The following is a 27441-nucleotide window of genomic DNA, read 5'->3' on the forward strand; positions in this document are numbered from 1 at the left end:
GGTAAATGTTCTACTTGTGTTTTCCCCTGTGTGCTCCTCTGTCTCCCATCCTTCTCTATAATCTCAGCTCCCTCCCCTCTGCAGCTCTTGTCATCCATTTCTCCCTTAAACCAAGTCTCTGAACTTCCTACCTTCTTTGATGTGGCTTCTTCTCTCCCTTTAGTTGTGGAGTTTGTTCTGTCAGTCTTCAGGTTGATTCCTGGGTTATTTAGAATGACTTGATAGTTATCTAGTAGTTCTATTTGAGGGATGAGAGAAACTTAGGTTCCTCCTACTATGATGCTGTATTAGCAGCCCCTACCTATAATAACTTTTCATAAGCAACCTAAACAGTAAATAGCAATAATCTTCATTTACTTTTATCTGAGTTGATGTATAAAGAACTCCATATTTGAGACAAAGTAATATAGTTTCATATAAGTTACAGAAACATAATTTTAAGATTGTTCAGAAACACTGGCTCAAACATATATGAGATAAGTGTTAAATTTAATTTGGAACAATGAAAATATTATTTTCTAGTAACATGGTCTCATTAAACTTTCATCTATTTATTATTTGTTTTCATTATCATAATGTAAAATGTCTCAGCAGGGAATAAATTTCCAGGTGGTCCCTTCCATCTAGCTATTAAAATGAGCAAGACATTTTTTTATTAAAACCACTTTTTTACTTTTGTATCTGAGTAGTTAAATATTATTGACCTTTTAGTATCCCATTCAGCTCTTGGTGATATTTTTATATCAGCTGAACCTCTAGTTAACCTGAATAACAGACCAAAATTAAATTAATTTATAGAATTCCACTGAAAGTTTGATTAATTTATAGAATTCCATTCCCAGTAGACACCTAAAATATCTGAAAACAGTTCAGGATACATGTAAAGATTGTGCTGAAAACTACAGATGAACTTTACTCATAGTATACTTTTCAGAAGTCAGCTCAATAACCAGGACAGAATAGCTCACATTTCCCCCAAATAATCAAATGCTTAAACCTTAATTGTATTTTAGAATATGATCTAGAGCATTCTAAGGCCTTAAGTGTACCACACCACCCTCTCCTTAAAAAAAAACATGAATACAAACATTTGTATATTTTTCTATACATGTAGGCATTCACTACTTACACATTAATACATTCATTCATCCTCTGTTCATCTGTTGGTTTATCCAACTATGCGACTATCATTTTGCCTATTCCATTCATTTGTTTATAGAAATATAGAGCCACTTCAGGAAGGGAGAAGAGGAGTTCAGGTGCCCTAGGTAGGACACAATGGTGGGGTGGGATTAGAGGTATAAAGGAATTTATTTCCTAAGATCATGCTATGAACTGAATTGTATCTCCTCCAAATTTATGTATTGGAGCTCTAAACCCCAAAATTACTATATTTGGAGATAGAGCTTTTATAAATAACTAAGCTTAAATAAAGTCATAAGAATAGAGTACTAATCTCATAAGACCGGTGGCCTCATAAGAAGAGGAAGAGAGAGATGTCTCTCCCCTTCTCCTACTCCAGTCCTCTCCCCAGTCCTCTCCCCTCCTCCTCTCTACCTTTCTTGACCTATCCCCTCCCCTTTTCTCTCTACCCTGTAAAGACACAGTGACCCATCTGCAAGCTAAGACAAAAGCTCTCACCAGAGCCCAACAATACTGGCACTCTGATCAAACTGCCAGTTTCCTCAACTGTGAGAAAAGGATTTCTGTTGTTTAAGCCACTCAGTCTATTGTACATTGTTATGGAAAGCTGAGCTGATACAGATTGGGACTCAAATGGTAATTCTTTTGGAACCACAATCTCAAACCAGCTTTTTCTCTGCCTGAAATTGCAGTCTGTGGGGCTACAAATTTTCTAATTATACCCTAGTGGTTTCTCCTATTCAGTAGAGGATACCAAGTTATCTACTATTTATTTTACCTATATCTTTTCATGAATCTCCCTCTGCTTTAGATCAGATGATGCTGATGATGAGGAAGGGTAATCTCCTGTATTTTAACTGCTACCTAAATTAGCTTATATACTTCAAGTTTCATTATACCCACTTTTTATATATTTTGTAAACCAGAGAAAGTAAGTTCTATAATGAAAATTCTTACAGATATTTAACTACAGAACCGTTAATTGTTATATTATAGTTATATGTAAAGTTGTACCAAACACTTCATTTATGAAGTGTCAAATAAGCTGCATGAATCAGATTACTGCTCATGTAATTTACTGACAATCAGTTATGCTAACAATAAAGTTGAATAACTGTAAACTTTTTAGGTTAGGAGGCCAAATATGACAAGGGACTTTTCTTTAGTAAAAATGAGATATGTACTATCTCTCATCCCTTGTATCTTGTATATGAAAGATTAAAAGACAAAGGAGCACTAGCCTCTTTAATCATACAAGGACACAAGGTGCTGTCTATGAACCAAGAGGTGAGCGCCTTGATAAGAATGTGCCCAAATTGGCACCTTGATGTTGGATTTCTAGCCTCCAGAACTGTGAAAAATAAACTTGTTTAAGCCCTTCAAAAATAAATAAATAAATAAATAAATAAATAAATAAATAAATAAATACTAAACAAAAAAGTATCCTCTGAAAACAACTATGCTGGAACTAACAACTGAAAATTACCATGTAGAATTTTTGTATCTTACTGCATACTTCTTCACTAGTATGCCAAATATGAGTGCACCCTTATCTGTAACATGTTCATGAATTCACTGTATTTTTACTCTTATGTTTACCGCCTGCAAACAAAAAATAGCTACTCCTGAAGATTGTCAATAAACTACACAAAGAAAAACATAAAGTTGAAATTCTCACAAAAACTCCAACATTAAAATGACACCAGTGCTGTTATAGTCATCTTTTATAGACCTTTCTTTTCCATTATTCATGCTAATCAACAAGTAAAGTTAGACAAAGGGAGACATATTGGTGCTGTGGTATTTGCAGCAACCCTGGGATCAAAAATTCTGATTAGAAAAGCCAAAGCAAGGCTTCTGAAGATGTCTCAGTACTGTGTCTAGTCTCAGATATATTGGTCTGATTGTCTGAAGCCTTTAAACCTAGGAGATAGTAGAAGCAAAGAAGATAACTTTATTTTAGTGTTAATCATGATGACAAGTCCATCTGGAAACACTGAAATATCTAGCAGAATTGTGTCCCAATAGCTAGTAATGGTTCTTATGGAACCCCTAGAAGGAAAAGGTATCTATAAAATATAAAACTATTCATTAGTTGGAGGAGCAGAAATGGATCTACTGCTGTAGACAAGGGACTAACTACTTGATAATTTTAGGGACATTGGATATCATGGATTGGACTCTTGCTTCTTCTGTAACTCCAGTTCTGCAGCCTTTTGCACGGCTGCATCGACCAGCAGCTGGAAGCTGCTGAAGTCATTGTACTCTTCTGTTAACACAGGTTTGGAAGATGACATAAGCACAGGCTCATTAGTAGAAATCTTGACCTTTTTTTTTGGCTGGGCCTTTGGGCTGAGCTTCTGGCCTGTAGATAACTCTGGATCCAGCAGCTTCTCTTCCAATGGCTGGTCCATTACAGGGATGCTCAGGGGCAGCCACTGCATCTTGTCTGGATCTCTGGGCCCTGACCTTGCCTGTATAGATGAATCTGTGTTCTGCTTATGGGTCATATCAGCAGACTTGCCTTTTTGGTGGTACATGGTAATCTGATTGGGGTCGTTTCCATCCTGTTGAAGCATTTCTGGAAGAACACGTCTGCGGGCATTGATAAACCAGTTTGAGACCTGTAGGAAAGACAAATTAGTCTGCTCAGACAGCAGTCGCTTCTCTGCTTCTGAAGGGTAGGCCTTAAACCGGTGTTCATACAGCCAGTCACGGAGAATCTTCACTGATTCAGTTGGCAAGTACCCTTTCCGCTTCCTCTTGCCCTCTAGTGAGGCAAGAACTTTATCTGTACCAGTGTCACTATTCAATGTGACTGAGGTGCCTTGAGCCAGGCTTTGCTTCTCTGTTGGGCTTTCTTCAGAGTCTTCCATGTTCATGAGTCCTGTCTTCACTCTTTTGGGAATTAGGAATGGCGGAATTAGGACTAATGTGGGTTTGGGAGAACCAGTGAAGAAGGCATGGACAGGTCTCTAAGGGGAAGTTTCACCTTTCACTTCCCAAACAGATAAACAGTGCTCCTAACTGCTTTGAGCCAGTGGGCTTTGTGATGTCATATCCTTTCTGTCCTATGTGCTGACCATCCCCCCCTATTTCCTGCTTCCCCCTTTCCTTCCTTTTTTTTCATAGATTCAAATTCACTTGTTTTTACCTCATCAATTTAAAGCTTTCCAGACTTTTGTTTCTCTGCTCCTATGAAAAGTTTCTGTTAACTAATGAATTCTAATTCTACTGGTTACATCTGGCTTATGCATAGCTTCCTCATTTTCTTCCTTTTTGACTTCACTCTGATATCGTTCTTCCTTTTTTTCCTTATAATTGCATTATTGGCTCATCTACATATATCAGAAACAACCTATTAAATATTAACTTTAATAAAAGGAGAGTGTAGGTAGTGTACCCTGACTCCTCCCTTCCATATTTAAAGCTAATTTAAGAGTAATTTTTAACTAGACAGTTACTTTTGAAACTTTGTCCCTTCAATTTTTCTTTATGGCCTTGAAAGGTTTAACTTTGACATGACTTCATTATGCCACGAGGATCTTTATGTCTGCACTTTGGGCTTTGACATCCAGTTGTGATAATTCTCTTTGAAGCTTCAGTCACAATTCAGGGGTCTTCTGAAACCATGGAACAAGATAGGATTCAAGAAATAATGGTGATCACACACTTAGATTATTTAAATCTTTCTTGATAGTTTAAGCACCCAGCCATTAACTTTGAACCAGATGACAATAATTTGTAAATTGTACATTTTAATTTCAGATAGCTGAAAACAAGTGCTCTTCAAGAATATTATGATCCATTTAGAAGACAATCATGGACTCTGACTTCTTACAGACAATGTATAGTATTACTGATTTCTAATTTCAGAGGGTTTTCAGAGGAAACTCCAGGTCTCCTTATTAAGCATCATATATTATCTATAGTTCCAATTTGGCAAGGACAATATCATTTTACCTTTAAGAGTTCTTATTTGGTGTCACTGGGCTGGACATAAGAATATTATCTACTGATCCTTTGGTTTTTGGTAACCTTACCAGTGATGACTTTCATAGCTTAAAATTTATTGTAAGGGATATCTATTGAAATACACAATCAAATCTGATGGTAATTTTAGCAAAGTTCCCAATAACCAGAAAGTGCATGGGTTGGCTACAATTGAATGTCTCCTTTGGGATATTCTGAGAATGCTACTACTTCCATTGGTCTTGTGGGCTCCTGGAATACAAAAGATAATGTTTTCTCTTCATAATGCAAACTCACTTCGCTTAGTTATTTCCCACCAATACATTCATGGCCCAGGTTCACTGAAACTACTCTTGTCTGTCAGTATGATTTCCAGTAACTTATCCTCCGTCACTTGTAATTTCTAGATGCTCTTTGTATTTTTGAGATTTAGATCTCTGCTGAAGTATTGACAGAATTGTATATATTTAGGGGCACCTGGGTGCATCAGTTGGTTAAGGGAAAGACTCTTGATTTTGCCTCAGGTCATGATCTCATGGTTCATGAGTTTGAGCCCAGTGTCACACTCTGCTGTCATCTTCTTAGGATTCTCTTTCTTCCTTTCCTCTCTGCCCCTCCCCAGCTTGCTCTCTCTCTCTCTCTCTCTCTCTCAAAATAAATAAACACTTAAAAAATGTAAATCTTTAATTCTAAATTACAAGGTCTAGGTTCCTGATTTTCAATGACTCCTTTATTAATTCCTTTTGAAAAGGAATATCATGGTGGTTCAAAATTATCACTAAGAAATTTGAAGATTTTTTTTCCTCAATAACAGCTATAGGGACATAGAAAAATTTGGAAATTAGGTGAAAAATTGGAAGAATCCCTTTAGTGTTGATAAAAAAAATGGTTTTGTTTCATGATGTAACAATAGAAACACTGTATAGAACTCCTATTATCTTTCTTTAAAATTTTGAAGATGAAAAATATGAATTAAAAAGATGTTTAACACAGTGATGGATTCCTTCCATCCATTTCTTTAAGACTTCTAAGGAGTTCAAATTATCGAAATGGTTTCTATAAGATTTTTTCTTCCTTCATTGATTCTTGTAACATAAAACGCCGTGGGATATTATTGAAAATAGGGATATATGACTCTGAAAAGTGTCTTCTCATAATTGTTTAATGAATTAAGATGGTATTATGCTATAATATGCACTTTAATTTTCAAAATATATAAGGCATGAGAAGACTGAAGTCTTTTATACCTTGCTGCTCATTGTTTCTAGTAATCTACTTATAATTGAATATAAGCTTAAGTATTCTACTTTCCAAATTATGTTAGTCTATCTGCAGAGTTAAAAAAAGAAAAGTTTATATTTTGACTTCCGAGAAATGAAGTAATGCAAAAACAATTTGAAAACAACAACCTAAAACTAAAACTAAACATTTCCTCAAACAAAACACAGTGACCTAAGAGAAATAAAAATTAATGCTATGGTAATGGAACTTTGCCAAATCTAAAAATAGAAAATGTTAAGTGCATAGAGTTTATCATAATGTAAAGTATCTGGGATAATTTTGGCCAGATGTTTTACACTTTGAAATGAATTAAAGACACATTCAGAAAGCCATTTATAAACTTCCAAAATTTAAGGAGTGGTGGCAAGTTAGGAATTAAAAATGTAGAAAGGTCTGGTAAATTCAACAAATGCTTCCTTAACATAAGTCAGATTCATAAGGAGATAAAAATCACCAGTACCACAATTCATACCTACTAGGAAAAAAAAATGGTTCTTTTAATTTCATGAGCAAGACAAAGTTGTCAATTTTTACTATTTCAGCATTGCTTAGACAATGGAGCCAATGGAATTAACCAAAAAAAAAAAAAAAAATATATATATATATATATATATATATATATATATATATAAATGTTATGTATATAAGAAAAGAGGGTAAAATAGTATGATGTATTGATAGCTTGATTAGCCATTTAGGAAATATTTAAAAATCAATTGAGAAACTATTAGAAATAATAAGAGTTAGGTGATGTAGCCAATCACAAACAAATAAATGATAACCTTTCACATATACCAATAATTATTATTTATAAAACATATTGGAGAAATAATCTAGCTCATAATCATGACAAGAGTAATGATATAAAATCCCTGTGCATAAAATTAGAAAGTATTATGCAGGGATCATACTGAAACAAGTATTAAATTCTATTTAAGAACATAAATGAAATTTTAATAAATGGCAAAACATTTGCTTTTTATATAGGGATTCTCAACATTTTATTTATGTCACTTTTCTTTAAATATTTCTTTGCAACTCTTTTCTATCAAAGTCACAAGTACTGTCAACTTCAAATTCTCACTTTACAATACATGTTGGAAAATAGTTCTAAAATTAATCTGGAGGGATAAATGTGTGATATACTATAATATTTTTTGGAAAAAACAAACTAATGTGGAAACATTTTTCATACTAGATAATATACTATATTTTAAAGTAGAAAGCAATTAAAACAGCATGACAAACAGGTAAGCAAAAAATAGATAAGTGAAACAAGCAAAATATGGCAACAGTCTTAAGGGCTTAATGGTACTGTGTAGTAGATAGGTATGACTTTTCATATTATTGATGATAGATGCCTATTCATCCTGAAAATAATGAACGTTGCAAAGAATATACCACAAAATTTGGATACTTTCTGACAGATATTTTTGTTTTAAATAAATTGAGGAAACACACAGGGAGCCAAGTCATTATATTAGTAGAATTGTATGGATAGAAAGTGTGGAGAATCCTGGCAAATTAATTTAGTATACTTTAAACAAGAGGAATGAAGATGAGAGTGACCAAACCATAGAAGAAAGGATAAGTTTCGACAAGTGACTGTCCTGTGAAAAAAAGGAATAGTTTTGCTTTACCATTAACTATGAAGTTGGGTATTGGGATTTTATCTATTGCACATGCGTGGGCACAATCATGCACAATTGAGCAGAAAGCATCACAAATGTAAAGATTGTTGAATGTGGTTATGTAAATATTTAGAAACTTCTGTATGAAAAATCTCAACCTGCAGGCAAACAAAAACTTCCTTAAGCATACACTTTTTTTTAATTTTTTAAAAGTTTATTTACTTTGAGAGACAGAGAGAGAGAGAGAGAAAGAGAGAGAGAGATAATGAACAAGCATGAAAGGGGCAGAGAGGCAGGGAGAGAGAGAATCCCAAGCAGTCTATGCTCTGTCAGTCCAGGCCTGATGTGGAGCGTGAACTCACAGTCTGTAAGCTTATGACCTGAGCTGAAATCAAGAGTTGGATACTTAACTGATTGAACCACCCAGGTACCCCAAGCATTCATTTTTCATTAATGACAAAAGACAAAAAACATATATTGACAATATATATCGTAGGCAATGTTTTAGTATACTCATCATTTTCATGCCCCTTGAAATCAATAAGGAGTTGGTCACCTAATAGAAAAATTAATAAATAATATGGGCAATTTAATAAAGAATAAATATAAATGACCAATAAATATATTAAAAATTTTATTAGCTTTCATAATAATCAACAGTACACATATAAAAGAACATTTGGTAATGTTTTCTCCTATCAACTAGTCAAAGACCAAGTAAATTATAAAAAGTACATTGTTTGGAGTCTGTATGTTGTAATAAGCATATTGATATATTTCTGGTAGTAGTATAAAAGGACAGAGCCTTCTTAGAGCTGTTTTTACAGGATGGATTAAAAAAAAAATAAGGTTTACTGTACTGTTTAACCCAGGAATGTTGCTTCAAGAAATTGAGCATAAGGAAATTATTTTATAAGATGATAGAGATTAAACATACAAAATAGTTTTTATAGAATAAAATATACTTGTGAAAAATTAAAAACATTATTTCCAACATTATGGGATTGATTAAACAAAATGGCATTTCCTTATGATTGAAAAGAATCTAGCAATTAAGTTTGATGGCATAGACATTCATTAACGTGGATGAGTTTAGAATGTGAAAGGAACAATGAAAAATAGTATGCAAATTATTAGTCATTTTTTGGAAAAAGTAAAGGAAGAGAAATAAAACCAAATATATCTGTACATATAAAGATGCGGTATGCTTGTGTCTTCATATGTGTGTGTGCTCTTGTGAGTACAGAAAAAAGAAAAAAAAACAAATTTAAATCCTCACTATTTTGAGAGATAAGAAGAATACACTCTTTATATAAAATAAACCTTTTTGAGAAATCCTCAAATATACTATCAGGGGTCAAAGAAAGAATTCACACACTTAAATGTTATATTCCCAAATAGCTCTGAAAAGTGAAGCATTACAGAGTATAAGAGCATGAAATCCCTTAGTCTCTCAACAGTTTATGTAGCATCAGGAAGAGGTGTGCACAGTGAGACTAAGAGCTGTTTGAAACATTTTACTCCAGTCAACAAAGATGAAAAGGGGTGTGTACGTTACTGTGATTCTTGACTGAGGAATCCTCAAGTGCATAAATAAGAACATGCACATGTGGAGTAAAATTGCCTATTTCTCAACATTGTTCAAAAGTTAACTAGTGAAAGGGGACTAATACCATTTATTTCCTAGGATTCTACTCTAGTCATCAGGGTAAAAAGAAAGCTCTGAAAAAACTACCCCTCCCAAATATTCAAAACAATCTTGCCATTTTTATCTGCTTTGAATGTTTGGAATTAATTTTATTTTGCCATCTATCCCTGTATACACAAACAATTGAAGAAATTGGTAAAATCTGAATAAGGTCTGTACTTTAGTTTTTAGCATTATACAAAAGTCAGCATCCCCATTTTGATAATGTGCTATTAAAATAATAAGATTATTATCATACATTAAGATATTATCATTATGGAAAACTGAGTTAAAAGTACACAAGAACTCTACAATTTTACAAAATTCATTGAGCATTAAATTATTTAAAAAATAAAGAAAAGAGGCGCCTGGGTGGCGCAGTCGGTTAAGCGTCCGACTTCAGCCAGGTCACGATCTCGCGGTCCGTGAGTTCGAGCCCCGCGTCAGGCTCTGGGCTGATGGCTCGGAGCCTGGAGCCTGTTTCCGATTCTGTGTCTTCCTCTCTCTCTGCCCCTCCCCTGTTCATGCTCTGTCTCTCTCTGTCCCAAAAATAAATAAACGTTGAAAAAAAATTTTAAAAAAAATAAAGAAAAAGTGGGCTGTTTTCCAAAATAATTGTACCATTTTACATTTCCATCTTCAGTGTTTGATAGGTCTATTTGCTCGATATCCTTGCCACCATGTGGAATGGTCGTTTTCTTTACTTTCATCATTTTATGGAGTATTAAGTGGTATTTTTTTAATATATATTTACTTTCTGAGTGATGATATAAACAGATGTTGCCAAACATTTTGTGTAAAGACCCTAATAGTACATATTTTGGCTTTGGGAGTCATAAGGCCTCTTGGGCATTACTCAACTCTGTAGTGCAAAAATAGTCATCATTAATAACTACACAAATGAGCGTTGCTATGTGCCAAAATAACCTTATTTATAAAAATAAGCTGTATTTGGCTCAAGAGCCATAGTTCATTGTCCTTAGAAGTAAAGCATTGTTTCTTCTCCTTTGTTACCATCTAATTATTTTTTAAATGTTTCTGTTCAAATATTTCATATACTCAAAAATATGTCTGTGTTATTGAGTTGTTAATGTTTTTATTTAATTGGATGGAAGTAGTTTAGCAAATGTTAGATGTACAAATCATTTGTTAAATATATTTTCAAAAAATGTTTTACTCTATCCATTTTTATGTTGTATTTATATAACATTGTCTTTTGAATTGTAAAAGTGTTCAATTTTCATGAAACCTAATTTGTTGATTTGTTTTTATGCAATTCATACTTTATGTGTGTAAAACTTTTGCCTAAAAAAAGAAAAAAAAGATTTTGCTTAGGGTTAAAATTGTAGTTATGGAATTTAGGTCCATTTGTCAAGTAGAGTTATATATTTTTTTGGTGCATGATACACAGTATTGTTGAAGTTCTTCTTTTTTAAATTTTTTTAATGTTTATTTATTTTGGAGAGAAAGAGACAGAGCACGAACTGGGTAGGGGCAGAGAGGGAGAGAGAGAGAGAGAGAGAGAGAGAGAGAGAGAGAGAGAATCTGAAACAGGCTTCAGGCTCTGAGCTGTCAGCACAGAGCCCGACACGGGGCTTGAACTCACAAACTGCGAGATCGTGACCTGAGCCAAAGTCAGAGTCTCAACCAACTGAGCCACCCAGGCTCCCCTCTTCTTCTTTTTTTTAATGCGCCTATTCAATTGTTACAATATGTTTTGTTGAAAAGGTATCCTTTCGTCATTGAGTTTTCTTGGTGACTATGTTGAAAATCTATTGAATTATATGTATGAATATACTTTTGGACCCTATTGTATTCGATTTAACTATTTTTCTTTTTAAGCCAATTCCACATGCTGTTGATAACTGTAAAGCAATTTCATATTTAGTATCTTGCAACGTTAATTATTCAAATGTATTACATTTATATTTTATTTTTTTTTAAATTTTTTTTTCAACGTTTATTTATTTTTGGGACAGAGAGAGACAGAGCATGAACGGGGGAGGGGCAGAGAGAGAGGGAGACACAGAATCAGAAACAGGCTCCAGGCTCTGAGCCATCAGCCCAGAGCCCGACGCGGGGCTCGAACTCACGGACCACGAGATCGTGACCTGGCTGAAGTCGGACGCTTAACCGACTGCGCCACCCAGGCGCCCCAACATTTATATTTTATAATGACACATCATGGTTACCAAAATCCCACAGTTTACATTATGGCTCCCTCTTGGTGTTATACATTCTATACGTTTGGGAAATGTATAATGATCTGTATTTATCATTATTGTATCATACATAGCATTTTCATGGCTCTAAAATAGTTCAATCTTGGTGTTATATATTCTATTGGTTTTGAAATGAATAATGATATATATCCAATAGTATAGTATCATACAAAATAGTTTCACTGTCCTATAAAATTCCCTGTGTTTCACCTGTTTATTGCTCCCTCCCACAAAATCCCCAGAAAGAACTGATATTAATGGTTCCATAGTTTTGCCTTTTTCCAGAATGCCTTGTTTGTAATCATAAAGTATATAGCCCTTTTAGACTGCCCTCTTTCATTTAGTAATATGCATTTAAGTTTCTCCCCCATGTTTTTTATGGGTTGATAGGCTTTTCTTTGTAGTGCTGAATAATATTCCATTGTATGGGTCTATGACAGTTCATTTAAACATTCAGTTATTTACAGAACATTTTGGTTGTTTTAAAGTTTTACCAATTTTGAGTAAATCTTCTACAAAATCAATGTACAGGTATTCATGTGGACATATGTTTTATTTCTTTGTTTTGTTATGTTTGTTTTTTACTATAAATTATTGTCAAATTGGTTTCCATACAACACCCCGTACTCATCCTAACAAGTGCCCTCCTCAATATCCATCACCCATTTTCCCCTCCCCCCAACCCCCATCAACCCTCAGTTTGTTCTCTGTATTCAACAGTCTCTTATGGTTTGCCTCCCTCCCTCTCTGTTGTAACTTTTTTTTCCACTTCCCCTCCCCTATGGTCTTCTGTTAAGTTTCTCAAGATACACATATGAGTGAAAATATATGGTATCTGTCTTTCTCTGACTGACTTATGTCACTTAGCATAATACCCTCCAGTTCCATCCACATTGCTGCAAATGGACAGATTTCATTCTTTCTCACTGCCAAGTAGTATTCCATTGTATATATAAACCACATCTTCTTTATCCATTCATCAGTTGACAGATATTAGGCTCTTTCCATAATTTGGATATTGTTGAAAATGCTGCTATAAACATTGGGGTGTATATGTCCCTATGCATTAGCATAGTAGTAACGCTATTGCTGACCCATAGGGCAGTTCTATTTTTTTTAATTTTTTAAGGAACATCCACACTGTTTTCCAGAGTGGCTGCACCAGTTTGCATTCCCACCAACAGTACAAGAAGGTGTCCATTTCTCCACATCCTCGCCAGCATCTATAGTCTCCTGATTTGTTCATTTAGCCACTCTGACCAGTGTGAGGTGGTATCTCATTGTGGCTTTGATTTGTATTTCCCTGATAATGAGTGGCATTGAGCATCTTTTCATGTGTTTGTTGTCCAACTGGATGTCTTTGGAAAAGTGTCTATTCATGACTTCTGCCCATTTCTTCACTGGATTATTTGTTTTTTGGGTGTGGAGTTAGGTGAGTTCTTTGTAGATTTTGGGTACTAGCCTTTTATGCGATATGTCATTTGCAAATATCTTTTCCCATTCTGTTGGTTGCCTTTTACTTTTGTTGATTGTTTCTTTGCAGTGCAGAAGATTTTTATCTTGATGAGGTCCCAATAGTTCATTTTTGCTTTTAATTCCCGTGCCTTTGGAGATGTGCTGAGAAAGAAATTGCTGTGGCTGAGGTCAATGAGGTTGTTGCCTGCTTTCTCCTCTAGGGATTTGATCATTCCCTGTCTCACATTCAGGTCTTTCATCCATTTTGAGTTTATTTTTGTGAATGGTGTAAGAAAGTGGTCTAGTTTCATTCTTCTGCATGTTGCTGTCCAACTCTCTCAGCACCATTTGTTAGACAGTCTTTTTTCCATTGGATGCTCTTTCCTCCTTTGTTAAATATTACTTGGCCACAGATTTGTGGGTCCAATTCTTGGTTTTCTATTCTTTCCACTGGTTTCTTTGTCTGTTTTTTTGCCAAAACCATGCAGTCTTGATGATTACAGCTTTGTAGTAGAGGCTAAAGTCTAGGATTGTTATGTTTCCTGCTTTGGTTTTCTTCTTCAATATTACTTTGGCTATTCAGGGTCTTTTGTGGTTCGATACAAACTTAAGGATTGTTCGTTCTAGATTTGAGAAGAATGCTGGTGCAATTTTGATTGGGATTGCATTGAATGTGTGGACTGATTTGGGTAGTATTGACATTTTAACAATATTTATTCTTCAAATCCATGAGCATGGAATGTTTTTCCATTTATTTGTGTCTTCTTCAATTTCCTTCAAGATTTCTAGTTTTCAGCATGCAGACATTTTACATCTTTGTTTAGGTTTATTCTTATATATTTTATGACTCTTCGTGCAATTGTAAATGGAACCAGTTTCTTTAATTCTCTTTCTGTTATTCATTATTGGTGTATAAAAATGCAACTAATTTCTGTACATTGATTTTGTACCTTGCCACTTTGCTGAATTCATGTATCAGTTCTAGGAGACTTTTGGTGGAATCTGTTGCGTTTTCCATATAAAGTATCATACTGTCTGCAAAAAGTGAAACTTTGGATCCTCTTTGTCTATTTTGATGTTTTTTATTTCATTTTGTTGTCTGATTGCTAATGCTAGGACTTCTAACACTATGTTAAACAACAGTGGTGAGAGTGGACATCCCTGTCATGTTCCTGATCTCAGGGGAAAGCTCTGTTTTTCCCCATTGAGTATGATATTGGCTGTGGGTTTTTCATAAATGGTTTTTATGATGTTGAAGTATGTTCCTTCTATCCTGACTTTCTTGAGGGTTTTTATTAAGAAAGGATGCTGTATTTCTTCAAATGCTTTTTCTGCATCTATGTACAGGATCATATGGTTCTTACCTTTCTTTTATTAATGTGATGTATCACATTATTGATTTATAAATGTTGAACCAGCCCTCCCGCCCAGGAATGAATCCCACTTGATCATGGTGAATAAATCTTTTTATATGCTGTTGAATTCTATTTGTTAGTATCTTGTTGAGAATTGTTGCATCCATATTCATTAGGCATATTGGGCTGTAGTTTTCTTTTTTTGCTGGGTCTCTGTCTGGTTTGGGAATCAAAGTAATGCTGGCTTCATAGAATGAGTCTGGAAGTTTTCCTTCCCTTTCTATTTTTTTGAACAGCTGGAGAAGGATAGGTATTATCTCTGCTTTAAATGTCTGGTAGAATTCCCCAGGGAAGCCATCTGGTCCTGGACTCTTATTTGTTGGGAGATTTTTGATAACTGATTCAATTTCTTTGCCACTTATGGGTCTGTTCTAGTTTACTATTTCTTCCTGTTTCAGTTTTGGTAGTGTGTAGGTGCTTAGGAATTTGTCCATTTCTTCCAGGTTGTCCACTATGTTGGCATATAATTTTTCATAGTATTCCCTAATAATTTATTGTATTTCTGAGTGATTGGTTGTAATAAATTCATATGGATTCGTGATTTTATCTTTTGGGTCTTCTGCATTTTCTTTTTGAGAAGCCTGGCTAGAGGTTTATCAATTTTGTTGATTTTTTCAAAAAACCAACTCTTGGTTTCATTGATCTGCTCTACTATTTTTTTTTGTTGTTTTTATTGTATATTGTTTATTTCTGTTCTGATCTTTATTATTTCTCTTCTTCTGCTGGGTTTGGTGTGTCTTTGCTTTTCTGCTTCTAGTTCCTTTAGGTGTGCTGTTAGATTTTGTATTAAGGATTTTTCTTGTTTTTTTGAGATAGGCCTGGGTTGCAATGTATTTTCCTCTTAGGACTGCCTTGGCTGCATCCCAAAGGCTTGGATTATTGTGTTTTCATTTTCATTTATTTCCATATATTTTTAAATTTCTTCTCTAATTGCCTGGTTGACCCATTCATTCTTTAGTAGGATGTTCTTTAACCTCCATGCTTTTGGAGGGTTTCCAGACTTTTGCCTGTGGTTGATTTCAAGTTTCATAACATTGTGATCTAAAAGTGTGCATGGTATGATCTCAATTCTTTTATAGTTATTGAGGGATGTTTTGTGACCCAGTATGTGATCTATCTGGGAGAATTTTCCATTGACACTCTAGAAGAAAATATATTCTGCTGCTTTAGGATGTAGAGTTCTAAATATCTGTGAAATCCATCTGGTCCAGTGTGTCATTCAGGGCCATTGTTTCTTTAGTTATTTTCTGTCTAGATTATCTCTCCATTGTTGTAAGTGGAGCATTAAAGTCCCCTGAAATTACCATAATCTTACCAATAAGATTGCTTATGTTTGTGATTAATTATTTTATATATTTGAGTCTCCAGAATTTGGTGCATAGAAGTTTATAATTGTTAGCTCTTCCTAATGGATAGACCCTGTAATTATTATATAAAGCCCTTCTTCATCTCTTGTTGCAGCCTTGAGTTTAAAGTCTAGTTTGTCTGATATTAGTATGGCTACTCTGGTTTTCTTTTTACTTCCAGTAGTATGATAGATCGTTCTCCATCCCCTCACTTTCAATCTGAAGGTGGTCTCAGGTCTAAAATGGGTCTCTTGTAGACATCAAATAGATAGATCTTGTGTTTTTTTTTTAATACATTCTGATACCCTGGGTCTTTTGATTGGAGCATTTAGTCCATTTACATTCAGTGTCATTATTGAAAGATATGGGTTTTATAGTCATTGTGTTCTGTAGGTTTCATAGTTGTTGTGATGTCTCTGGTACTTTGTGGTCCTTGCAACATTTCACTCACAGAGTCCCCCTTATGATCTCTTGTAGGGCTGGTTTAGTGGTGATGAATTCCTTGAGTTTTTGTTTGGGAAAACCTTTATCTCTCCTTCTATTCTCAATGACAGGCTTCCTGGATAAAGGATTCTTGGCTGCATATTGTTCCTGTTCATCACATTGAAGATTTTCTGCCATTCCTTTCTGGCCTTCCAAGTTTCAGTAGATAGGTCTGCTACTACTCTTATGGGTCTACCTTTGTAAGTTATAGCCTGTTTGTCCCTAGCTGCTTTCAGAATTTTCTCTTTATCCTCGTATTTTGCCAGTTTCACTATGATATGTCATGCAGAAGATGGATTCAAATTACATCTGAAGGGAGTTTTCTGTGCTTCTTGGATTTCAAAGTCTGTTTCCTTCCCCAGATTGGGGAAACTCTCAGATATGATTTGTTAATGTACACCTTCAGCCCTTTTCTCTCTTTCTCCTTCTTCTGAAATTTCTAGGATATGGGTAGTGTTCCATTTGTTTAAATCACTAAGTTTTCTAATTCTCCCCTCATGATCCTGTATTTTTTTATCTCTCTTTTTCTCAGATTCCACTCTTTCCATAATTTTATCTTCTAATGCACCTATTCTCCCCTCTGCTTCTGCAATCCACTCCGTGGCCATCTCCATTTTATTTTGTACCTCATTTATAGCATTTTTAAATTTTTTTTTTCAACGTTTATTTATTTTTGGGACAGAGAGAGACAGAGAATGAACGGGGGAGGGGCAGAGAGAGAGGGAGACACAGAATCGGAAACAGGCTCCAGGCTCTGAGCCATCAGCCCAGAGCCCGACGCGGGGCTCGAACTCACGGACCGCGAGATCGTGACCTGGCTGAAGTCGGACGCTTAACCGACTGCGCCACCCAGGCGCCCCATTTATAGCATTTTTAAATAAATCATGTATATTTTTCAGTTCCTTGATCTCTGTAGCAATAGATCCTCTGTTGTCTTCTATGCTTGTTTCAAGCCCAGCCATTAACCTTATGACTATTATTGTAAATTCTTGTTTGATTATATTGCTTATGTGTGTTTTGATCTCTTCTTTAGCTGTCACTTCTTCCTGGAATTTCTTTCGAAGAGAATTCTTCCTTTTAATCATTTTGGCTAGTTTTCTGTCCCTTATGAGTTTTAAAAGTTTGTTATGTGCTCTGCACCTGCAAGCACTGTATATTAAAGGGGAAGTCATACACGTTCCAGGACCTGGCCCTTCAGGAGGTGTTTTTTTGGAAAGTGTTATTGGCTGTCTGTTGTTGTGACTTTGGTTATTTTATTTCCCTACTCATAGTGATATTTTGGACCCTCCACCAGGTGTGCTTTGATTTGTTCCTTGAGGTAGCCCTGGAAAGGAAAACAAACAGGAAACAAAAACATGCAAACATGCAAATAAAAGAAATAAAGAACCAACCAAAACCGAACCAAACAAAACAAAATGTAATCCAAAAACAAAAAAACCCAAAAAACAAACAAACAAACAAAAAAACCCAGAAACACCAGCTACACGTAAAGAACAGGGTGGTGGTTGTGCTGATGAGAGAGCCCATACAAAAAGAGAAATGACAGGGGCAAGGGAAAATAAATAAATAAATAAATAAATAAATATATATATATATATATATATTGACCAGGCAGAGAGACTATACGGCTTAATCCAGAGAGAAAGGAAAATAAAAAGGAAGTAGGGGAAAAATGAAGATAAAGTTTCCCCACCAGGGAAACTATATAGCTTGATTATTCCAGAAAGAGAGAAAGTAAAGTGAAGAAGGAGGTGTAGAACATGTATCAAGGGAATGGATGAAATATGTATGCTTTAATAAACCAACAACCAGAGTAACCAGACTAGAGGAAGGAAAGATAAGAAGGAGAAAAATAACTAAGAATATATCTAAATAACAAGAATTGTCCTAGAATTAATCCAAGCAAGGCAGCAGCACTGGTCTGGAGGAGGGGGCCATCCGGTTCCTCAGCATCTATCCCGCTCCAGTAGATAAGCAGTTACCTGGCACGGAGGTGCGTGGTTTGGTGTCGGCTGGTCCCACCTCCACTGTGGGTCCCCCAGGACCAATTCCTGAGGCCACAACTTGGTGGTGGTGGGAGAAAAATGGCAACCCCGAGTCTCTTCTCCACAGAAGGGTGTCTCAAATCACTCTGTTTGAGGTGTCTTCACTAAACTGCAGGTGTAGTTGTGGCGGTCTGTCTCGCTCTGTCAACTCCCATGCCCTGACGCTTGGCTGGGATTTAAACTCCCACTCCATGCACCCTGGCACTAGGGAAGCACCTCTCTATGCTCTCCCATATGTGGTCCTGGCTGGTTTTGTCCTATGTTGCAGCACTTCAAGGAGGTGACCAATTCTCCTACTGTGGACTATGTTCCTGACTTACCACCGAACCCAGGGGTGGCTCCCCTCCTCCCCAGGTGCACTAATAGGACAGCCGGCCCCTGTCTGAAGAAAGCCCCACAGTTAGGGATGGAATCCCTCTCCATCCCGGTCAGAGGTTTTTCTCTTGTCCAGATACAGAACTACGCTTTCCCAGCCACTCTTTCTCTTCCCTTTGTCTCTCCCCAGAAGGGGTCCCTCCCCTCCGTGCCCACACAGCCTGTTTTATCTTTCTGAGTCCCCACCTATGGCCCATCAGGTTGTCCCAGTGTCTCCCTCATAGACTCAGTCTCTTTTCCTCCCAGACTCTTGAGGTTCAAAGTCCTTTGGTTTCAGCCTTTCTTTGTTTGAGAGACGCATGAAGTATGGATTCCCCTACTTCTTTGCCATGTTGGCTCCTCCTTCACCGCTTTTGAGCATTGTGGAGCAGTGCATGAATAGGGGGATGCCCTGAAAATGCCCAAGGGATATCCTATCCAAAAAGGTGGGGAGAAATGGAGAAGGGAAAGTGAACAAACTATTGCGGTAATAGCTTTGTCATTGAGCTAAACATTATGAGATGCCATGGAAAGTGAATTATGAGTAAGGAGAGAATTGGAACAGACCAGAAAAGAATGCTTATAGATTGTGGCATGTGGCAAAGCAGGGATGTGTGGGCATGAACTGCCTCACATTGAAGTAACAACTATTGTATCTCAGAAGAGTTGGGCCCCTGAGGCATAAGGTCCCTAGAGTGATGCCTCTTCTCATGAGGAGGACATTATAATACAGGAGGAAAATGATTTTCAGCATAACCTTTGAGTCAAACAAAGACCAAGTTCACCTGGGAGCCAAGAGATGGCCGAGAAGAAGTTCCCACCTTTTAGAAGATGACTATGAGTGAATATTCTGTCACTGAATTGGTGGAGCTGTCCAACCACTTTGAGAAGGGCTGAGAGGTCGTGGCAGATTTGGTGTTGCAAATATGGGATTCTGGGAGAGATGGTATTATGTTAAATGGGTTTGAGATGTTAGAAATGTCCTTAGTCACTACTCAGTCAACCCTGCAGCTGATATTATGTGTCACAGGCATGGGCAAGAATTGCAGGCACTCTGCTAATTTAATTGACTGGATAAACACTAACACTAAGATAGCCAGGCCTAAGAACGGGGGTGTTCCCTGTCTTCCATTATGTTGGATCTCAGTGGAAGAACTATAAGAAATTATATGTGAACAGAGGAAGATTTTCCTCTGGTATGAAAGACAATATCTTGCAGTCAGCCCATGAGGTACCTAATATGGTCTTCTAGTTACAAAAATCCAGGACATCTACTAAGACATATCATTATGTACTACACCTATCTAACACTTTTTTCAGTATTCCATTAGGACCTGAATTCCAAAACCAACTTGCCTTCACATGGAAAAGGAGACAATGGACCTTCCAGAAATTGCCCTAAGGATATCTCCAAAATATCACAATTTGTCACAGGATGGTAGCCAGAGATTTGAAAAAAAATGGGTATTGCCAGAGGAAATGGTGATTTTAACTGATGATGATTTATCTTCCCTGTCTCAAGCAGTCATGTCTTTATAGGCCTACTTAAAGAAGGGGGATGGGAGGTAAACACCAACAAGATCCAAGTGTTGAGTCAATCAGCAAGATTCCAGGGCAGCATCTGGTAAGGTAAAACAAAAATGATGTTACAGGCAGTCACTGATAAAATACAAGCCTTTCCTAATCCCTGAAATGGTAAAGGAATTATAGGTTTTGTTGGGTTTATTGGGTTATTAGAGACCTTTTATTTCCCTTCCAGCACAGATATTAAGTCTTTTATATGCCTTGGTTACAAAAGGGAAAGCGATGAGATTGGGGTTCTAACAAACAAGAGGCTTTCTTAAAGTTAAAAATGGTAGTGAAACAAGTACAGACTCTGGGGATAATAATGCTAGATGTGGTTTGTTAATTAGATATAAACTCATATCCACACGGGTTTGGCTGGGGCTTGTGGCAATCACAAAATGGGAAACAAATCCCATTAGGATTCTGGTCTCAATTATGGAAAGGAAAAGAAACTAGGTATAATACAATCAAGAAACAACTATTAGCTGTGTAATCTTTCACTGCAACAGATGGAAGGACTGACTGCCACCCTGCCCATGATGATATGAATCACTTTGCTGGTAGGAGGATAGATTAAGGACATATTCAGCAAGTCTAAGGGTGTACCCAGGTAAGCACCTTACAGAAATTGCATGCTTACACAGAAGAGAATTTACAACATCAGCCTTCTATCTCATTAACTACACTTATTACTAGGACAAGTCCCCTATGTTGTCTCAGCCAAACTTCCAGAAGTTGCCGACATCATGCCTCCCCTCCCCTAAGTAAAGAAAAGAGTAGTCTTACCTCTAGCAGGCACATGGTACACTGATGGCAGTTGCCAGGAAAAACCCACCTATTTGGCATTCCTCTGCTACCCTACTGGATTCTGATTCACTTTGTTTTGAGTAGGCAGAATTGAGAGCAGTATGGATTTTGTTGATGAATGAACCCATGCCCATTAATTTGGCTACTGACAGCTGGGGAATGTGGAAAGGGTTAGCAACATGCATGCTCCAGAGGTGTAAAGAAGGCTGGGCTATATTAAATAGACCCCTGTGGAGAGTGGAACTATGTGAAGATAATTGGGAATTGGGAAGTATGCCCTAAACCCAATTCAGAAATCTAATTCTGGCATGTGTCTGCTCAACTCCACATCCATACTTCCAGGCAATCATGAAGCAGAAGCTCTAGTCCAGGCATGAGTCCTTCTGCTGGAGTAAATGCTGAGCCTGTATGAGGCAGCATAATGGATCCACTGTAAATCAAGACACCACTGTCCCAAAATGACTCGAGAAATAGTAAAAAGACAACATTGGCTTTTAAAATATTCCAATCTACAAGCACTGACAAAAGCTGCCCACAGTACTACCTCAGGCAATGGTCAATGTACCATTCTCCAGGACACACTGGGCAGACTACATACCCTGTTTCTTGCTAGCTAAAAGATTACATAGGCCCATTGCCAGTATCTAAAGGGTGCAAATATGTGCTGACCTGTGTGGATACTTTTACAGACTTGTATAACTGTAAAAAGATTAATAGACCCTGGAAGATAGCCAAGTAGGAGGATCATAAGATCACCTCATCCCACAGATACACCTAGATAAGAGCCACATCAGCATCACTAACCGAAAAAATGAACTGAACACTGACAGAACAGAGCCTCCAGTTATTGTACAGAAGAAGTCACATTGAAAATGGTAGGAAGGACAGAGTCCCAGTCTAGAACAAAAATACCAGTGAGGCTAATCACAACTGGGAGGGACACTATAAATACAGAGAGTAATATGAGTTCTCATGACATTTGGCCTTAAAAACCAGAAGACCTTACCTTAGTGAATTTTTACAATCAGTGAGACTTAAAGCTGCTAACTTTAAAAATCAGTGGGCTTGATTCTGGGAGAGCTGGAGGTTGACTGGAAACTTAGTCCCCTCCATTAAAGATACAGCATAAAAAACAACCCTGCCAAGATACAGCATAGAAGCGGCAATTTGAAAAGCTCCTGGGGCATATGGAACATTATTCATGTACTAATAATATTCATGGAATGTGAATGAAAGGGGCGGAAATCTTTAGGAGACTTCTCTAAGAACAAAAAAAGCTGGCTGGCGCCATTCCATTCCCCCTTCAGACTAGATAGCCAGACACCTGTGGGAACCACGAGGAGCACTCTCAACATAGCTTGCTAACACTGTGTGCCCCACCCCCATGTTCTCCTGTGGACTGCCCCACCCAACCTTCCCCACTTGGCAGGACTCCCATCAAATTGGTGCCTGATATATTTTATTCTGCAAGCAGCCCTAACAAGTGACATATACCACTCCGAAGAGATTCCTGTCCTGTGAAAAGGGGAAGATAACCCCACATAACAGTTCCACTGCAGCCAAGCAGTGGCCCAGGGACATATATCTACTCTGACTGCCAATCTTGCCCATCAACAAAAACCTGATAGGGGTCATTACAAGGAGAAATCCTTGTAGTTTTGAGTCACTCCAACTACAACAGACTGGAGGCAGACATCTACTCTTACTGAAGACCCTGTCCACCAAGAGAGCCCCTCAGGGAACAACATTGGGAGAAAAGTTTGGTGCAAATGCAGCTCCAGCAAATGGACAGAGGACAGGTATTTTGTCTGACCCAACTATAAGACCAAGGAGGCCCCATGCATACCCCTTAACAGCACAGGGACCAAATCCTGACTATGAAAATCAAAGGGGACCATTTTAGTCAACAAGTCTGAAGGCAAATATGGCTCTGTGACAATCATAAAGTGCACACAATACACATAGGATACACTTCTGAAGTGCCAGGTTGTGGTGAAGAGGAGATATTTCATTACAAGACACTATAGGGCCCCTTTTTCATAAGGCCACTACTTTAGGATCAAAAGACATAGTTGACTTTCTGAATATATAGAAACAAACACAGAGATTTAAACAAAATGAGGAGACAGAGCAATATGTCCCAAATAAAATAATAGGGCAAAATCATAACAAAAGAACTAAATGAAATGGAGATAGGCAATATACCTGATAGATAATTCCAAATAATGACCATAAAGATACTTACTGTACTTGAGAAAAGAGTGGAAGATCTCAGTAAAACATTCTGAAAAGATATCAAAAATATTAAAAAGAAACAATCAAAGATGAAGAACTATATAACTGAAATTAAAAATAACGCTAGAGAGAATAAATAGTAGACTAGAAGAAACAGAAGAATGGATCAGCAAATTGAAGAGAGGATAATGAAAAGCAACCAAGCAGAACAGTGAAAAGAAAAAAAAAAGAATAGTAAAAATTGGTAAAATGTTAAGAAAACTCAGTGACATTTTTAAGCATAATAGCATTTAAATTTTGGGGTCCCAGAAGGAGAAGAGAGAGAAAAGTGGACAGAAAATTTATTTGAAGAAATAATGGCTGGGGCCCCTGGGTGGCTCAGTTGGTTGAGCGTCCCACTTCAGCTCAGGTCATGATCTCACAGTTTGGGAGTTCGAGCCCCACATCAGGCTCTTGCTGACAGCTGAGAGCCTGGAAACTGCTTTAGATTCTGTTTCTCTCTATTTCTTTGCCACTCCCCCACTCATGCTCTTTCTCTCTCTTTCTCACTCTCTCTCTCTCTCTCTCAAAAATAAACATTAAAAATTAAAATAAATAAAATTTAAAAAGAAAGAAAGAAAAAATAATACCTAAAAACTTCCTTAATCTGGAGCAGGAAACAGACATTCAGATCCAGGAGGCACAGAAAGCCCCCAACAAAGTCAAACCAAGGAGGTCCACAGGAAAACACATAATAAATAGCAAAAAGTAGTGATAGAAAAATTTTAAAGCAGCAAGAGAAAAGAAAATGTTACAGCAGGGAAACCCCATAAAGTTATACGCTGATTTTTCAGCAGAAACGGCAGGACAAAGAGGGTGGTGTGATGTATTCAAAGTGCTCAGAGCAAAGTGAAATAAGCCATACAGAGAAAGACAGATACCATATGTTTTCACTCTTATGTGGATCCTCAGAAACTTAACAGAAACCCATGGGGGAGGGGAAGGAAAAAAAAGAGGTTAGAGTGGGAGAGAGCCAAACATAAGAGACTCTTAAAAACAGAACAAACTGAGGGTTGATGGGGGGTGGGAGGGAGGTGAGGGTGGGTGATGGGTATTGAGGAGGGCACCTTTTGGGATGAGCACTGGGTGTTGTATGGAAACCAATTTGACAATAAATTTCATATATTAAAAAAGTAAAAAAAAAACCAAAGTGCTCAGAGCAAAAAAAAACAAAAACAAAAACACAAAAACAAAAAACCTGCAGCCAAGAATCTTCTATCAAACAAGGCTATCAGTCAGAATAAGAGAGAATCTCCCAAACCAATAAAAGTTTAAGGATTCATCACCACTAAATCATCCTTACAAGAAATGTTAAAGGGGATTCCTTGAGTGAAGAGAAAAGTTCATAATCAAGAATAAAAACAATTAGGATAGAAGAAAATTTCACAGGTACAATCAATATCATAAAGCTAGTAGATTAATCACCTGAACGAAGTAATAAATAAAAGCACAAAAGTAGTAAAATCAATTATATCTCTAAAAATCAGTCCAAAGATTCACAAAATAACAAGATGTACAGTTTGACCTCAAATACATAAAATGTGGGGGGAGGAGTAAAAATGTATTGCTTTTAGAATGGGTCTAAACTTAAGTGACTGTCAACCTAATATAGACTGCTATATGCACAGAATGTTATATGTGAACCTAATGGTAATCACAAATCAAAAACCTATAATAGACACACAAAAAATTAATACAAAGGAACCCAAGTGTATCACTAAATAAAGTCATTAAACCACAAGTCAAGAGTCAAAGAGGAGAAAGGAACAGAGAAGAACTAGAAAAATAATAATACATAAAAAAGTAACAAAATGGCAATAAGTACATGCTTATCAATAATCACTTGAAATGTAAATGAATAAAGTACTCCAATAAAAATACAAAATGAATAAAAAACAAGCTCCATATATATGCTGCTTACAATAGACTCACTTTAGACCTAAAGATACATGCAGATTGAAAGTGAAAGGATGAAACACCATTTCTCATGCAAATGAAAACCAAAAGATAGGTGGGGTAACAATACTTATATCCAAAAAATAGACTGTAAAACAAAGACTTTAACAAGGGAAAAAGAAGAACACTACATAGTGATCAAGGGAATAATAAAACAAAAAGATATAATAATTGTAAATATTTATGCACCCAGAATGGGAGTACCCAAATACATAAAAGCAACTGTTAAAAAACATAAAGGAAGAAATTGATAATAATACAATAATAGTAGGGAAAATTAACACCCTACTTATATCAATGGATAGATCATCCAGATCAAAAAAAAAATCAAGAAAACGATGGCTTTGAATGACATATTGGGACAGATGATCTAACAGATGTATTCAGAACATTCCATTTGAAAACAGCAGAATATGAATTCCTTTCAAGTAAACATGGAACATTCTCTGGAATAGATCACATGTTAGGCCACAAAAAAAGTTGCAAAAAATTTTTAAAAAATTGAATTCATAGCATGCATCTTTTCTGACCACAACAGTATGAAACCAGAAATCAATCATAGGGAAATATCTGGAAAGAACAAAAATACATCGAGGTTAAATAACATGCTACTAACCAATGAATGAGTCAACCAGGAAATCAAAGAGGAAATTTAAAACAAAATGGAGACAAATGGAAATGAAAATAAAATGTTACAAAATATTTGCAATGCAGCAAAAGCTGTTCTAAGAGGAGAGAGTACAGCCATACAGGCCTAACCCAAGAAACAAGAAAAATCTCAAATAAACATGCTAACCTTACACCTAAAGGATCTAGAAAAAGAACAATAAATGAAGCCTCAAGACAGCAGAAGAAGGTAAACAACAACGATTAGAGCAGAAATAAATGAAATAGAAACTAAAAAGACAATAGAATAGATCAATGAAACCAGCAGGTGTTTCTTCAAAAACATCCAACAAATTTATAACCTCTAGCCTGAATCATCAAAAATAAGTAAATAAAAGGGGAATCAAAACCAGAAGTGAAAGAAGAGAAATAACAACAGACAACACAGGTATACAAAGGAGTATAATAGAATATTAGGGATAATCATATGCCAACAAATTAGGCAACCTAGAAGAAATGAATAAATTCCTAGAAACATATAACTAGCAAAACTGAAGCAGGAAGAGATAAAAAATTTGATCACTTCAATTAATAACAGTGAAATTGAATCAGTAATCCAAAACTCCCAACAAACTCCAGAACCAGATGGCTTTACAGACAAATTCTACCAAACATTCAAAGAAGAGTTAATACATGTTCTCAAACTATTCCAGAAAATAGCAGAGGAAGGAAAGCTTCCAAATTTATTATACAAAGCCAAAACTACCCTGATACCCAACCCAGATAAAGATATGACAAAAAAAGAGAACTACAGGGCAATAACTCTGATGAACATAGATGCGAAGATACTCCACAAAATATTAGCAAACTGAATCCAACAATACATTACAAAAATCATTCACTCCAATCAACTGGGATATATTCCAGGGATGCAAAAGTGGTTCAATATTAGCAAATCAATCAAAGTGATATATCTCATTAACAAGAGAAAGGATAAAAACAATATGTCCATTTAAATAGAGCATAAAAAGTTTTTAACAAAGTACAACATCCACTCATGATACAAACTTTCAACAAAGTTGAAAGAAATACAGCAGCAAAGATAGCCCAAAACTAGCAGAAGAAGAGAAATAATAAATATTAGGGCAGAAATAAACAATATAGAATCTAAAATATAGTAGAACAGATCAATGAAACT

General features: G+C 36.3%; 1 protein-coding gene across 1 annotated transcript; it reads right to left on the bottom strand.

The window, feature by feature from the left end:
• Positions 1-3311: 3311 nt before the first annotated feature.
• On the bottom strand, positions 3312-4025 carry TGIF2LX (TGFB induced factor homeobox 2 like X-linked). Its single transcript, XM_030306435.1, has one exon. The coding sequence runs from the start codon at positions 4023-4025 to the stop codon at positions 3312-3314; it is 714 nt and encodes a 237-aa protein (XP_030162295.1).
• Positions 4026-27441: the final 23416 nt, after the last annotated feature.

The sequence above is a fragment of the Lynx canadensis genome, chromosome X (assembly GCF_007474595.2).
Source record: "Lynx canadensis isolate LIC74 chromosome X, mLynCan4.pri.v2, whole genome shotgun sequence".
Classification (NCBI taxonomy): Eukaryota; Metazoa; Chordata; class Mammalia; order Carnivora; family Felidae; genus Lynx; species Lynx canadensis.